Source organism: Vigna angularis, chromosome 5, assembly GCF_016808095.1.
Source record: "Vigna angularis cultivar LongXiaoDou No.4 chromosome 5, ASM1680809v1, whole genome shotgun sequence".
Lineage (NCBI taxonomy): Eukaryota > Viridiplantae > Streptophyta > Magnoliopsida > Fabales > Fabaceae > Vigna > Vigna angularis.
The window spans coordinates 35,944,754-35,960,900 of record NC_068974.1 but is presented as its reverse complement, the minus strand read 5'-3'; the positions used below and the strand labels follow the sequence as shown (position 1 = coordinate 35,960,900).

The 16,147-nt window shown below is 30.6% G+C and overlaps 1 protein-coding gene across 1 annotated transcript; it reads left to right on the top strand.

The window, feature by feature from the left end:
* The first annotated feature begins 13,192 nt into the window (after positions 1–13,192).
* Positions 13,193–14,904, top strand: LOC108319565 (E3 ubiquitin-protein ligase RDUF2). The gene has a single exon (XM_017550728.2). It carries the CDS (start codon positions 13,701–13,703, stop codon positions 14,781–14,783), a length of 1,083 nt encoding a protein of 360 aa, XP_017406217.1. The 5' UTR covers positions 13,193–13,700; the 3' UTR covers positions 14,784–14,904.
* The last annotated feature ends 1,243 nt before the right edge of the window (positions 14,905–16,147 follow it).

Here is a 16,147-nt window from a genome sequence, read left to right as displayed (position 1 = left end):
TTAGTAATTTAAATACTAATTATGTCAATTTATTTAAGATTATAAAGGTGTTTTTTTTTTAATTTAGAATGTTAAGATTATAAACGCATTTAAGAATATTTATAGTATATACTTATTTTTTACAAACATTTAGTAGAGATTTAAACATCTATTACTATCTTATTCACGTGACAGTAAAATTCGCTTCTGGTTTCTACCTGTATAAAATATAAACTTATACCAACAATGTATCTAAATTAAACTTAAATAGATATAACATGCAAAAGTTCTCACTTGTAAATTCCAAATATAACTAAATGGGAAATAATGTTTTAGAGGAAACTAATCAAACTATTTTGTTTCACATTTTTTAATATGAAATACTGCTAGTAAATAACTGGCACATAAATATCACACTTTTTTAATCTGAAATACAGCTAATAAATAACCAAGCCTGGCACGTAAATATCACATTTTTTTAATATGAATGAAATACAGCTAGTAAATAACCAAGCTTGGCACATGACTAATCAAAATAAATGTGACTCGTGAAAATAAAGACAATTTTAAAGATTTATTAACTATTTTTCTTTTCTAAATATAAAATTATCAAATTATTAAATTTTAAAATAATGGCAACAAATTACAGTTCTCACAAAATTAAATTAAACATGATAATAAGGAAATTATCTTAAAAATCAAATTGAATATTTTTAACATCCTAAGATACATCAACTCAGGTATACTCTTCTGCTCACACTATAAAGTGATCATTGCAAGAAGAAAATAAGCATAACAAATAATAAAATACATAACATGATAAGATAGCTAAAAAAGGGTAAGTAGCTAAAAAATAGTTATAGATAACATATCATGCCTAAATTCATTTAACTTTTACATTGAATATAATTATAACAATCAAACATTCACATGTATAATTAAAATTTCTAGACTCGATTTATTTGGATACATGCACTTGAGTAAAACTTGTGAAGTCATGCACCTGTGATAGTATACATTACTCTACCGAGTTGTCACATACAAGGTAATCCATATCAATGTCATGAGAACCTTGAAACAATCTTTATGACATGACCTCCTGTCACTTTCACATGAGTATGAATGATTATCAGAGTTCAGGATAGCTTAACAAAATAAAAAAGTCATCCCCTTAAGGCACATCTTAGTGAAACACACATTCAATGGGATTTTCTCCCAAAAATTGTCCTATAGTTCCTTCATTCATACCTTTGTTTCACTTTACAAATCAAATATGGCATCAAGATCACAATTGATATCATGAAGTTAAAGATGACAACAAAGAAAAGATACAAAACAGATGGCGCCCAACAACATCAGAGGTACACCCAGAGTTGAGGCTCGAGGGGCTTGGCGCCCAGTGACAAAACTTAATGCCCAGCGACAAAACACCTGGAACACCTTTGGAAAAAAATTTTAAAAATTAACGTCTAGTGATATAGAGTGACACCTAATGACAAATTTAGTGAGCTCAGCAAGAACTGAGTCAAAGAACCACTATTAAAGTGACGTCTAATAGTGTCATACTACACCCAACACCCTATAACAAAAATGCTCCAGACATTGAAATTTTTAACTGGCACCCAAATGCCTTCTTCTTTCGCTTAGTGCCATGACAAAAACCAAAAATTGAATGTGGATAATTTGGCTTCATCATTTGACTCTAATTGGTATATATACTATTTTCTTTAATTCAAACAAATGTAAACCAACATTTAACTATTTTCAATCAAGTCATTTTTTTCAATTTAGAATCCTCTCACTCAATTTCGATATCAAACCCCAATTCATCAAAAACTCATACATTTTGCACTCAATTAATAGATTATCACATCAATTTTCACATGTCAAACCAGATTAAGCAAAAATTGTATTATTTAAATTCATTTTAACATTAGCATGCAGTAACACAATTAGTCAAAACTCACAAATTTATAAACTAAGGCTAGCTTCCTTTACCTGTTCAACTTTTCATCAAGCTTTAAGACACCAAAATTCATTTCACACCATGATGCCTATCTACATATAGAAATATCACAAAGATGATCAAATCACATAATTGTGATCATTGATTAATAGAGAATCACATAGAATACTAAGAAGTCACGTGCAAACCAAGAGTGGCCACATGCAGATAGAAAAAGATTTGGACTGAGAAAAGGTGGAAAAATGTTTTACTCAAATGGAGAAACTGGTTGGATGGTTAGAAAGATTTTTTCACTGAGATTATTCTAGCGGTCTCAAATCTTTGAACAGTAAACAAAAGGTAAGAATACTTATAGAGAAGTCAGATGATTTCAAAAAAAGGATTATAGAAAGATAATATATTTTTAAGTAATGAAATTCGTTTATAATTTTTTTAATTTATACTTAAACATTTTAATATTAAAATAAATTTTACTATTTTAAAACATTATCAATTCTATAATATCATTTCATAAGTCCTTACAATAATCATATTAGCTTCATCACCTAACTAATAGAAAAATTGAATTACAAATATTTAATTAAAAATATAAATTTATTGAATATTCAAAAGATAAGCAAAATTTATTAGAGACTCAATTGAAAGTTTTCAAAGGTATGAGATAGTTAAAACTTAATCAAATAAATTTTTTATTTTTAAAATATAAATTAAGTATGAATTTATCATTTTCCAACTTCAAATGAACATATTGTTTCTACTAAATGGCCTAAATAAAATCATGGCGTGTATGATTTTAAAGTATTATTACATAACATTAGATTTAATTATTTATTTGATAGTGACGTATATAAAATTTATCTTACAATCTTTACATTTAAAAATTGTCTACTTATTTCTTATGTAACATATTTGATTTCATTTAATTCCTATGAATTTCGAATATGGAGATTAATATATAGGTTCAAAATTATAAGTACAAATTTGCAATAGAAATAAATTAATAAAAAAATATTTGAATTTATAGTCATATGTGATAATCATATCACCAAGAGGATTATGTGATTGTCATGGATACAATTATATCCACATACATGGATGTAAGAGGTTGGGAGGCAATGAACATATTCTCTTTTTTAAATAGCTATTGTAAATGATTATATTGTTATCAACAATATTGTATAGATTTTGTGTGCAATGGAACACGTATAACTTTTACTAATGTATAATTATTCATGTACTATATTATTAAGATTTATTTTGAAAATATGTATCTGAGAATTGTTCATGTTATCTGTTATATAAGTAGAAAAATGATTAAATTATTTCATTAATACATTTTATATGACAATGTGTAATTTTAACTAACATAAAAAGTAATATATATGGTTAAAACTATCGTTGTCATATCTATGACAGTTATTACTACAACTACAATAAAAAGTGGATATGGTTAAAACTACAGTTGTCATATCTACTGTAGTTATTACTACAATTGTCCTAGAAAGTGATCGGAAAACGTCATAATGACATATTTAAACAATTTTCCTATGTTGGGTTTTTGAAATTAATATGAAAATTGAATTTTCTATAATGGTCGTTCAAGTGACATAAAAAAACTTTACTTTTTCTAAATGAATTATATTGTGTTAGTTACAATAATATAAAAAATATTTATTGCAACAGTGAATTGGGAATATATTTGACAATAATATATGAATTGCTATAAAATAGATGAAATTATTTATTTTATAGTACTAGGACCATGTGTAAAGATGAACTAATTCTTTGTTATTAGAAGTCATGAAATTGCCAAATGTGATCAACAACTAGTGAACTATAAGACTTGTAGAGTGATTGAGTCAAGCCTACCATTAAAGACTATTTTTTATAAAGCACCAATATGGAATGAATGTATTATGAATACTCCAAACAAAAACCAATTAAATTAGGAAATATATGATTTTCTTTATGTAACATAGTATATAATAGAACTCTCATTTGAGTTTTCAACTATTTAACTTTTTTCTATAACTCTCATTTGACAATTAAACTTGGTCCAACTACATTAAATAACTGATCATGCTCGTAGCAAAGGTCTTTTATGTGAAAAGGGAAAGAAAGATTTATCAAATGTAAGATTCCCATAAATGATGATTTACCATTTGTGCAAAACAACAAAGAAATGTAGCACACTTTATTGTATTTGATCTCTTTTTTTTCTTTTTCTTTTTTCCATCTAAACAATATTAAAAAGGTAATATTAGTATATAATTACATTTAAAGTTTAACATAATTATAATAGTTAAATAATATTAAGAATATTACATCATAACTTTATAACAATATAAATAATAAATGGAATACCATCTTAATAGGTTCTTAACGATCAAAATAAAACTTTTTTTATCACAATACATAACTATGAGTTTTAACAATAAATGAAATAAAGATTTTGTATTTTATTTTAGTGAAAAAAAGGTAACATGGAATTTATTTAGAAGAATAAATAAATGATTGTATGTTCAAAAAGAAGTTATCTACTTAGAGATAACATGAATATTTGAAAAATTCATTAGAAAAACATTATTTACTTCTAATAATGATTAATCAACTTTCAACAAATGCAATTTGACTATCATCTCGATAATAACTCTCCAAAAGTATCTCTTTATAACATTTTAATGTAACTTTTTAAGGATAGAAAATGATTGTTTTTAATGATACTATATATAGACCAAACTAAAATTAATGAATTGGTTATTGGGAAATTATTCACAATGTGTCTGATGTGTAATGCCACGAGGGTTGATGACACTGATGGACTGACATTGAGAGTGAATTTACATTTCATTTGTGGCAAGAGCAGTTAAAACAAATTTGTTTGCAAATTTTCATACATTATTAAAAGAGGAGTATGGCTGGGTATAGGTTGGAATTCCATTTTTCGAAAACCGAGTTCCAAACTTATATTTCTTTTTTAGGTCAGATTTTGGTTTTTGGAGAATCAAATTCTAAATTTAAATTTTGTGAATCTTGGCCGGGTTAGTTGAAACTCGGTTTATACTGAGTTTTTATTTTATTTTTGTTCATTACAAGTAGGAATTCGATTATTAGATAGCCAAATTTTGAGGTGGGGTTCATAAATCTTGGTCAAGCTACCAGTAGGAAAACGGTTCCTAGAGACCGAGTTTTAAGTTAGTTTTTGTGTTTTTTTTTAATGATTACATGTCTAAATTCAGTATATGCGAAGTCGAATTCTGACATTTTTCTTAAACATTCGCCATCCTATTGCTATGAACTCGATTCTCAAGCAATTGATTTCCAAGTTGTTGTTTTTTTCTTTTTTATTTCATTCAAACGAAGAAGGGGAAAGAAAAAGATGTGTGTTTTGTAATGAGAAAATATTTATAGTTTTAAATTTTGATAAATTATTGTTTTGAAATACCTTTTTTACTTTCTTTTATTAAACAATAAGATATCAGAATAAAAATTAAAAAATGAAAAATACATAAGTACATGAAACAAATAAAAAATTCATTACTATTATTTAAACTAAGTATGTGATAAAACACAAATACAAATTCTATTTGTTTCTGCTGAATGGGACCGGGGAAAACTCCTGCTACCTCCGTCCGGAAACACTCCTCCTCCTCTGATCGGTCTTCCTTCTCTTGTCTCCTTTGCGCTCGGTATCAGTGTAAATGGGTTAACCTGCAGCAAACACTCCGACGATCAAGTCAGAATGGGCTCTCGCAAGTCTATTATTATCAAAAGAACAGAGAGTTTACCTTCTCCTTTGACTGCTATTTATATGATTTCAGGGAATATTTCCCATTAATTTACCTTTTAATGGCTTTCAATGCGTACCTTAAATACTCGACAATGACCGTTACCTCATTAACTAATCATTCATGAGCCTTCAACTGCTGTCCCCCGCCCATAGCTTTAGGTGTTTGCCCAGCTTGGCCGTGTTACCTTCTAAGAGATCCGATCGGACGTATCCGGCCGAGGAGCCCGATCGGATGGATTAGCTATGCTTCTACCCGATCGGCCCTCTCTAAAACCTTCCCGGTCGGTTGTCCGCCCTTGGTAGTAACACTATTATTCTAACTTAAATCATTACAAAGTTGTCATAAAATACAAATACACAGAAAAACATATTACATTAACTTGCTTACAAAACATCCAAAAGATTAACATTAGTCTCTCCATCATATTACATTAACTTGCTTACAAAACATCCAAAAGATTAACATTAGTCTCTCCATCATCATTACTGATGATGAATCACAAACATAATTAGATTTCTCAACCTTCATGAAATTCATACAAAAAGACATTGTCTCCCAATGGACCATCACTAAATGTCAGTTAATCACATATTGAACATTTTTCATCATAACTTAAGAAAACAAAGTCAGAAGCTCATTCTTCAACAAATCAGGGAGGACATGATATCAGAAATGACTTAACTCTGCCTCTCATGGTCCTAACAAAGCAAACCTTCCATCTTCAAGATGTATATTAGTATTAGAGGAATTAAAAGCATTTATATTTTTTATCGGGTGAGCATGAGAGTGCTCTAACATTTGTAGATGTTTTAATGATTCAATATGTCAGTAAATGTTACTTGACAACAACTTTATTGGATAAACGTGTCAAAAACATTTTTTCTTTTAATATAGATTAATCTGACATTACTTGGGAGATGTTCCAATAATCCAACCTTTTAATGAATGTTCTCACATGCATTCTAACACAAAGGCAATACTTAGACACCTTTATTTGTTAAGTGTCTATTTAGAAATCTTCGACAAAGTGCAACAAGGTGTTTAGTGTACTTCTTTCAATAACAGAACAACTATTTTTGAATATATATATATATATATATATATATATATATATATATATATATATATATATATATATATATATATATATATATATATATATATATATATATATATATATATATATTTGTAATAATGAAATTGAAAATGTACGAGTAAATAGAAACTTTTTATATTGAATCGAAACAAATTATACATAAAAGATTTGACATAATTGAACATAATATTAAACAAAAAATTTGACTGCTTGAGGACTTAATTCCAACTTATAATGAATAAAAAGAAAATAGAAACTCAACTTGGAAACCTGTTTCGCAAGAATCGAATTTCGACTAGTCCGATTGACAAAATTGAAGTTTGAAATTTAGCTTTCCAAAGACCGAATTCTAACCTGAAACACAAATACAAAGTTGTTTTTCAGATAACCAAATTCCAATATTTGAGAAATTGAAGATCGAAATTTAGCTTTCTAAAAATCAATTTTTGACTTATAAAAAAGCATGCTATCTCAATAAATATGATATACATTATGCTATATAGAGAATTTAAAAAAGGAAACATCAGAAAAAGAAAAATAGAAAAATCTTCCAATCTCTGTTATTTGACAACACACACACCACCATCACCTACGGTGACAACATCCACTACTACCCACCCTCCTCCTGCCTTCCACCACTGACACAGTTCTCCAACCCACCAAATTTCCCTTTCCCACCAAATTTCCCCATAATAAATTCGCAAACAGACCATATCATGGACAAAATAAGACAAGAATGACAGAAGACCCACTTAAGTGGGGATTAAGAGTAAACATGTTATAAATCAGGATTAAACCATACTTGGGTCCTGTTTAACTACATCGATAGTGTCAAGCCTGATACTGAGTAGTATAAATCGGTAAATTCCTTAAAGTAAATGTTAGTTTCTAAAATATAATGAGCATTGACCTCTGAAATTGAACCCAGATTGGTTGAATGTCGAAGTATTTTTACAAGTACCTTATTTCGAACCAACAACTGAGACGATCTCAGTTCAAGAAAACCTCAGTCTGAAAAGATAAAATATGGCACAAAGTTTGAAATATTTATGATGTAATTAAGAATAACGGTAAGAATGCAAAATTTAAAGAGACTTTTATTACATAGCATACTAGTTAGTATACAAAACCTAAATAAACTATCGCTGAAAGAATAATTGGAGAGTGAGTATTGAGTCATTGTGCAAAGTAATTTAGAGATTTTTGTTAGAAAAAATACGTAAAAAGAAAAAGAGTTGGATATAAGTCATAAGGTCAATTTAGCATTGGTAAATATGTTAGTCACCAAGACAAATCTTTAATCTTTCTTTTTTCTCTTTTTTCCTAAAATTTTTTACTTTGAAACATTTATAGAAGTGACAAACTAAGTATAAAACTTTTCTAGAAACATAATTTAACCACCGTTCTTAATAGTTTTACCCTAAAAGAAGAGAGTTGAGTAATATAGATGGTTGGAAAATAGTACTATTAAAGAGAAAAAGGAACAACAAAAATTAACTAAGTTAATTTAAAACTGAAAAAAGAATAATTTTGAATTATTTCGTAAACAAAAATTACCCATTTAAACTTTTTTTTAAAGATTAGATACTAAAGTAAATAAAGCATAAAAATCAATAAACTATAGTTATAAATAAGTCTCTTTTAAATTAAAATATATTAATTGATTTTGTCATTCTATAAGTTCAAATAATGTCATATTAGATATCATTATATGAAATTTGATATATAAGTTATATTAATTCTTCAAAATTTATCAATTATTGTCACTACATAAAATTTATTAAAAAAATTAAAATATAAAACATACTCATGATAAAAATTACATTTTCAAAATATAGACTAACTATTTCTATTATAAAAAAGTTAAATAAATGCATGAAGATAAATAAATATGTTAATTGATTTTATCAATCTATAAGTCAAGCAATATAATATTTAAAATAAAACGGTAATAATAGATTACTGAGACGAGACCGAGCGCTTGGTTTAAGACCGAGCACTGTAGAAACCGAACACTATTGAACGAGAGCTGGTCCAAGACCAAGCACTTATCAAGAACGAGCGCTACTCAGACCGAACGCTTGGTCCAAGACCGAGTACTACTAAACTTAAATAAAATGAAGGAATATATATATATATATATACACACACAATTATGTCACACTTATTTTTTAATGAAAAATAACGATAACATCTACGACTTTAAGTAGTATAGAATACATTAACTAAACTGTTTAGGAAACCTAAAGGAGAACTATACTTAGACCGAACGCTCATTTACATATATCTAATAATATAAAACGATCGTCATTAACTAAATTCTCTTCAGAAGAAGAATTTATTTTAGACGGACGCTCAAAGGAAAACCGAATGGTCAATACTAACCAGTTTACATAATTCTGCAGAATTTTACAGAATGACTCTCAGACAAGATCCCTAAAGCATGAGAATTCAGTTAAGACCATACACTTCCATGAAGAATCGAACGATCACGAATGACGCTCGACCACACTTACAAAATTTACTCAGAATACTGCAGTTTGAAGATCAAACCCTATTTCAACTCAGTTCACACCATTTATCAATCATCCATCCACACATCCAAACATGCAGTAACACGAATATTTCATATTCATCAAATAATCAAACAAAGTATCATACAAACATACAACCATTCAAAACAGAATCTTAATCAAATTATATAAGCTTCCCTTACCTCTAAACGTAACCGAACGCTCACAGATGCAGAATATAGCTCACCACTACCAGAGACCTTAACGTTCGACAATCACACTTTAAGAAACTAAACCAAACAGAAGACCAGAAATACTCAGAATAAGATGATCCACTCATGCAACCAGAAATCTGAGTTTGCATGTGAAAAGAAACGAATGTACTAAGGAGAAAGTAACTCACCGGCTTAGAACCACAACTCGATCGGTTTAAATGAAAGCCCTTGACGCCGGGAGAGTTCAAACAGTGCCTGAGGGATGATCGGAAGAAGAAAATATGAGATTTTCTTAGAGAGAAGGTGGAGATGGTAGAGAGAAGGAGGAGATTCAGAAGGTTGAAGATGAATTGTGCATGTAGAGAAGTGGCACGAAAATTTGAAAGTTTCAGTTTTACTCCTACCGTCAAAATCGTTCGTCCAATCTGCATCACACACCTGTCTTCCACTTTCTGAATTTCAAACACCCCTTTCACTTACACATATACTCCACTAAGTTGGGGTTTTAAGGATTCTGACAATAGATGGTTGGAAAATAGTACTATTAAAGAAAAAAAGGAACAAAAAAATTAACTAAGTTAATTTAAAACTGCAAAAAGAATAATTTTGAATTATTTCGTAAACAAAAATGACCCATTTAAACTTTTTTTTAAAGATTAGAGACTAAAGTAAATAAAGCATAAAAGTCAATAAACTATAGTTATAAATAAGTCTCTTTTAAATTAAAATATATTAATTGATTTTGTCCTTCTATAAGTTCAAATAATGTCATATTAGATATCATTATTATATGAAATTTGATATATAAGTTATATTAATTCTTCAAAATTTATCAATTATTTGTCATTACATAAAATTTATTAAAAAAAATAAAATATAAAACATACTCATGATAAAAATTACATTTTCAAAATAAAGTCTAACTATTTCTATTATAAAAAAGTTAAATAAATGCATGAAGATAAATAAATATGTTAATTGATTTTATCAATCTATAAGTCAAGCAATATAATATTTTTTTCTTTCTTGTGAGTGCTTAATTCTACATATTATTTCAGTTAGTAGTATAAAATAGTCTTCCTTCTATTTATATTTTATGTAAATACTTTCAATTTATAATAATCTCTGAATTAAATTTCAGCACATTTTTTTTTAAAATATTAATAATTAAAAATACATATCATAATTTAAACTATTTATTAAAATTTTAAAATATTTATTTATTGTAACTTTTCTAAACAAACTCATATTAGATATCATTTGTGACACTTCAAAATTAGTTTATTATTTATTATCACATAAAAATCTATTAAAATAATAAGAGAAAAATACAAATCATAGAAAACCACACAATAAAAAATCACACTTCACAAAAATATAATCACAAATTATACCTTTTTTTTTAAAAATCAAATAAATACACGAGTAAAATATTAAATCACTCGTAAGATTCTCTATAAATAAAAATCAAATTAATCAACTTATTAGCATAATAATTTTTTTATAAAAAATGTAAAAAACTTTTAACTTACAAAATTATAAGTGTGTACAGTGTCACCTCCTTTAAGACTCTAAAAAAATCACGTAATACAAAATTTTTGACAAACTAAAACAAATTACTTTTCCATCAAAAATTTTGAAACCACTATTTTTAAGTGTGCTCCAAATTATAAATTATCCTATAAACTCATCATAATATGTTTGCACAACTAAAGAAAACTAAAAAGTTATTTACATATTTATTTCAATTTTCTCTAAAACTTCCAACACATATTGTCAATATTAATCTTAATCCAATTAACATATAAAAGTTATCATATAACTTCCGTAATTTTGAATATTGAAATTTTTTTACACACCAAAAAATAGACTATACTGTTCATGTTCATATGCTTCTTATTTATTTCCACAGCCAACTCCTTATTTCTAACTATACTATATTTTATGCATTGAAACATATATATTTAATACAAATTTAGATATATAAAAATCACTTGCCATGTATAATATATCAGTAAATCACAAATTACAAAATATATTTGTTCTGTTCTATCGTTACCAGAATGGTTTGAACAAATATACAGAATAGTCCATTACCCGCTATGTTCTACCAATACAAAATCTTGGTAGAGACAAGTATCTCTGGCTTTAGTGATTGATGACGTTATTATATTATTATATATTTTAAATCAGTCTTTGAGATTTTCGATAGATTATTTTACGTTTCAATAAAGGCGGAGAAAAATCCAATAATGAATAGTATGAGTACGACAGACTTAAATATCCATCAAAACAATTCTGATAATGTACTAAACATGTGATGATAGTGAATTTAAGTAAAATTTATTTTCAAAAAAATTGCTTAATTAATAAATTAAAATTCGATCACTTACATATTAATTATGAATTAATCATCCGTGAAAGTGTTGGAAAGTAATAATGAGTAACTGATCCACCATGGTTCATTGCATTGTGTTGTTCCTCCGAGTACACCATGGTCATCTTAAACGATTGCGTTTTGTTGAATTATGTTCCACGGTTTCGTTCAACTCAACTCATTAGTTGTGCCTACGTTTGACTTTTCTTATTCTTTAAATTAAGTATTTTTACGTCAGACGCGACATTATTAAATCGTCACACCTTGTGCCATACGGAATGAAAAAACGATCTAGAATCAGACATGGTCAACCCGTTGTATTCAACACGTGAGTAAAATTCTAAATTCCCAAAATAACTAATTTTAAATCGGTGTGGTTAGTCGTGTATTGAAGAAGAAAAAAAAAGAAAGCAAGAAGGTAAAAAATAAAAGTATTATTTTTTGATGGTTGTAAAAATATTATTACTTTTAAGAAAAATAAAAATGGAAAATAAGTGAAAGGAAAGAAGTAAGAAAAGGAAGAAGGGAGCGTGGAAGTGGGGAACATGGAAAATGCGACAGTGGTGGGGCACGATGGTCAATAAGAGAGAGTTGTGTAATGGAAAAGTGTCGACACCAAACCACATCACAAGACACACACACCACAACACAACCTTTTTCATTTTTTAAGGCATCTAATCTTATCATAAACCACTCTGCTGCCAACAGTAACACATTTACTAAACACTTTTTATTTTATTTTATTAAATGATAATTAATTTCACATTCAAATCAAAATGGGCGTCTCTTCTCTCCCAGTCAACGGTCAATGGTCAACACTCTTATTTCTTGCCCTTCCTTTCCTTCTGCCTCCTTTCCTTCCCCTTTCAATCCAATTATTTAATATGCTCTGTATATAAACAATTTTTACATATAAACGAAAACAAAATACTTATATTTTTATAATGTCATTCTTATTGTCTCTTTCACCTAGTCATTATTATAATTAAAAATACTTATTCTATGTCAATTTCAGAACGCTAAACCATTCTTAATCTTCCTCTGCAAGTCACCAATAACACTAATCTAACAATCTCCCACCTTTCCTAATTTTAGGAAACTATTCTCTCAGGTTCCGTTTTAACATTCAAAATCCTTTCCTAGCTGTAATTTTGACTTATTTATAGTTTATTTTAAATTCCAAGAGTCAATGTGGTTTACAATAACCTAATACAAAGTTTAAGAGAATGCATCAACTTGAATATATTTAAATTTTTTTTGTATTCAAATTAAGTGTTACCTTTTTGTCTTAATTTCATCAAACCTTTAAAAAATTTGCTGTTAACAAGTTAATAAACAAATACTACAATCAAAAGTACAGAGTAAAAATAAATATTAAGAAAAAATAAATGAAATATTTAATAAAATTAGTATAGAATTTGAGTAACTGAGTTAATTTATAAAATGGTACAGGGATGGAAAATTAGGATTGACTGACTTATAAGAGAATGAATTGAAGTGTGAAAGAAAATTAGTGTTGGTAGAGTGTAGGAAGAAATAAGTGAATGAAATAATAGTTAAAAAGTTAGAAGAAGTGAGAAGTTTGGATGTATGTTGAGATTAGGTTTTAACGCGTGGGAAATGAAACACGCAAACGTTGCTCGTTTCCTCTGCAGTTCGCATTCACACACGCTCTTCTAATCTCATTTATATTCACGCTCTCCCCTTCAACCGTCCCCAAACGCACTCTTTCTCCTTCTCTCTCTTCCCATTTCGTCAAAAACATGAATTCCGACACGCAACACGGAACGCCGTCGTATTGGTGCTACAGCTGTACCCGCTTCGTTCATCTCTCGTCGCAGGCCACCATCGCCTGCCCCCACTGCCAGAGTGGCTTCGTCGAAGAGATCCGCGCCGAAGCCTCGCCGCGCCACCGTCTCAGCCCTTTCCCCGACGACCATCTTTCGCTCCGCCGACAGGGATTCCGCCGCCGCCGTCGCGATGCCGCTGGCAACCGCTCCCCCTTTAACCCCGTTATCGTTCTTCGGGGATCCGGCGATGACACCGCCGCCGAACACGAAGGCGCCAGTACCTTTGAGCTCTTCTACGACGACGGTGACGGCACTGGCCTCCGTCCGCTCCCGCCCACCATGTCGGAGTTCCTCCTCGGCTCAGGCTTCGACCGCCTACTCGAGCAGTTCGCGCAGATCGAGATGAACGGTTTCGGCCGCCCGGAGAACCCGCCGGCGTCCAAGGCGGCGATCGAGTCCATGCCGACGGTCGAGATCAGTGAAGCACAGGTCGAGACCGAGGCGCACTGCGCTGTGTGCAAGGAGGCGTTTGAGCTCCACGCGGAGGCGCGTGAGTTACCCTGCAAGCATATTTACCACTCCGATTGCATCCTCCCGTGGCTCTCCATGCGAAACTCGTGTCCGGTGTGCCGCCACGAGCTTCCTTCCGATTTGGAAACTAGGGCTCCGAGTCAGATCGACGAGGAGGCGATAGGGTTGACTATCTGGAGGCTTCCAGGAGGTGGATTCGCCGTGGGTCGATTTTCTGGCGGACGCAGGGCCGGAGAGAATCATTTCCCGGTGGTGTATACGGAGATGGATGGGGGACTGAACACGAACGGAGCTCCGAGGAGGATTTCTCGGTCGGTGAGAAGCAGTAGGGTTAGGGAGAGTCGAGGATTTGGTAGGGTTGTTCGCAGCTTCTTTTCATTCTTTGGAAGGATCGGTTCTAGAAACTCTTCTTCGTCTTTGTCATCTTCTGAACATGCTTCCGTGAGTAGAAGCCGTAGTCGTGTGAGTTCAGTCTTCAGCAGAAGCTCACGGAGACATAGCAGAACTTTTGTTTTGGATGATTAATTGGTGATGGCAATTTTGCAAACAGTAGCAATACTCTTTCAATCGTTTTAACTTTGGGTCATGAGATTCATACTGTACATAGCATGTAACTTGCATCAATAGAAGAAAGTCTAGTTTCCAATCTCTCTTTGGTACTCTAGTGGTTTGATTCATCATCAATACTAGGAAATGTGCTATTTTTTTGGCTACGTGGATCAAACATTGTGTGCTATCAAGTTGGCACCAGTGACTCTCTGGCAATGGGAAACATGATTAATGTTTCGTTCCCCGCCGACTGAATTATTTGATTTGTTTATAATATTACGTTAGTCCATTATTTCTGAAGATTCTTTAAGGATTGTGATCTTTAGATGCTTCTTTCAACTTGCAGCCCAGAACCATAATGTTTTTACCAATGTGCTGACGATGATGATGTGTCACTCTTCCTGTGTGACCCCTTTTGAATTAATTGGGAATATGAATGAGAATGGGAGGAGGATGCTGCACAGGAGATGCAATTGGAATGAACAGCATCATCTAAATTATTGTTCTATGTAGCTTTGGAAACCATAATTCATCTGAAATTCTCTAATTTCAAATTGTCCAATACCTTGTGCAGCACTTGCCCTTCATATCACCGTGCTACTTGTCAATTGCATGATGAATTAAGAAATAGAGACTGTTCTTTAAATTCTTTTGGTTCCTATGGGTGTGCTCAATTCAGGTGGCTCCGATAATTCGCCCAGATTGTGCCGTGGATTCCACATAATGGGTTCCCTTTTTGATTCATGTGCTTAGATTTTTCAGCCGATGCACTTGCCACGTGTCTAGAATGTAGTGGATAATAGAGCTAGAAAATTCCCAACATCCAACATTTTGTCTGTCTCCAAAAACTTTCTAGCAAGTCTGAAATTGGTAGACGAAGTTTAAGTACGAAGTTTTGGGTGCCCCATAAAGTAGTTAGCGAGTTTTATCTCGGAAGCAACTTTATGAAGCTATGATCGTTCTTCAACCCCACTGTGAATTAGACTAGGACTGTTATGAAATTAAACCATGTTAAAGTTAAGGTTTAATAATTTAAGGGTGTGTTTAGTTGGAGGTAATTGGGGGAGAGTGATTGGGGGAGAGTGATTGAGTGGATTTGAGGGTGATTTTTTTGTGTGTTTATTTGAGTGGATTTGAAGGTAATTGAGAGTGAATTTTGGGTTTAAGTTTGTGAGAATTAGTGTAGGATTTGATTGATGTGACGATTTTAAAAAATTAGTTTAATTGGTAGAAATTGAAGATTACCAAAATGTCCCTAGGTATTAAAGTAATATAAAATTATATTTGTTAATGTTATATTTAATTGTAAAAATGTTTATTAAAAGTTAAAAATTTGGAAT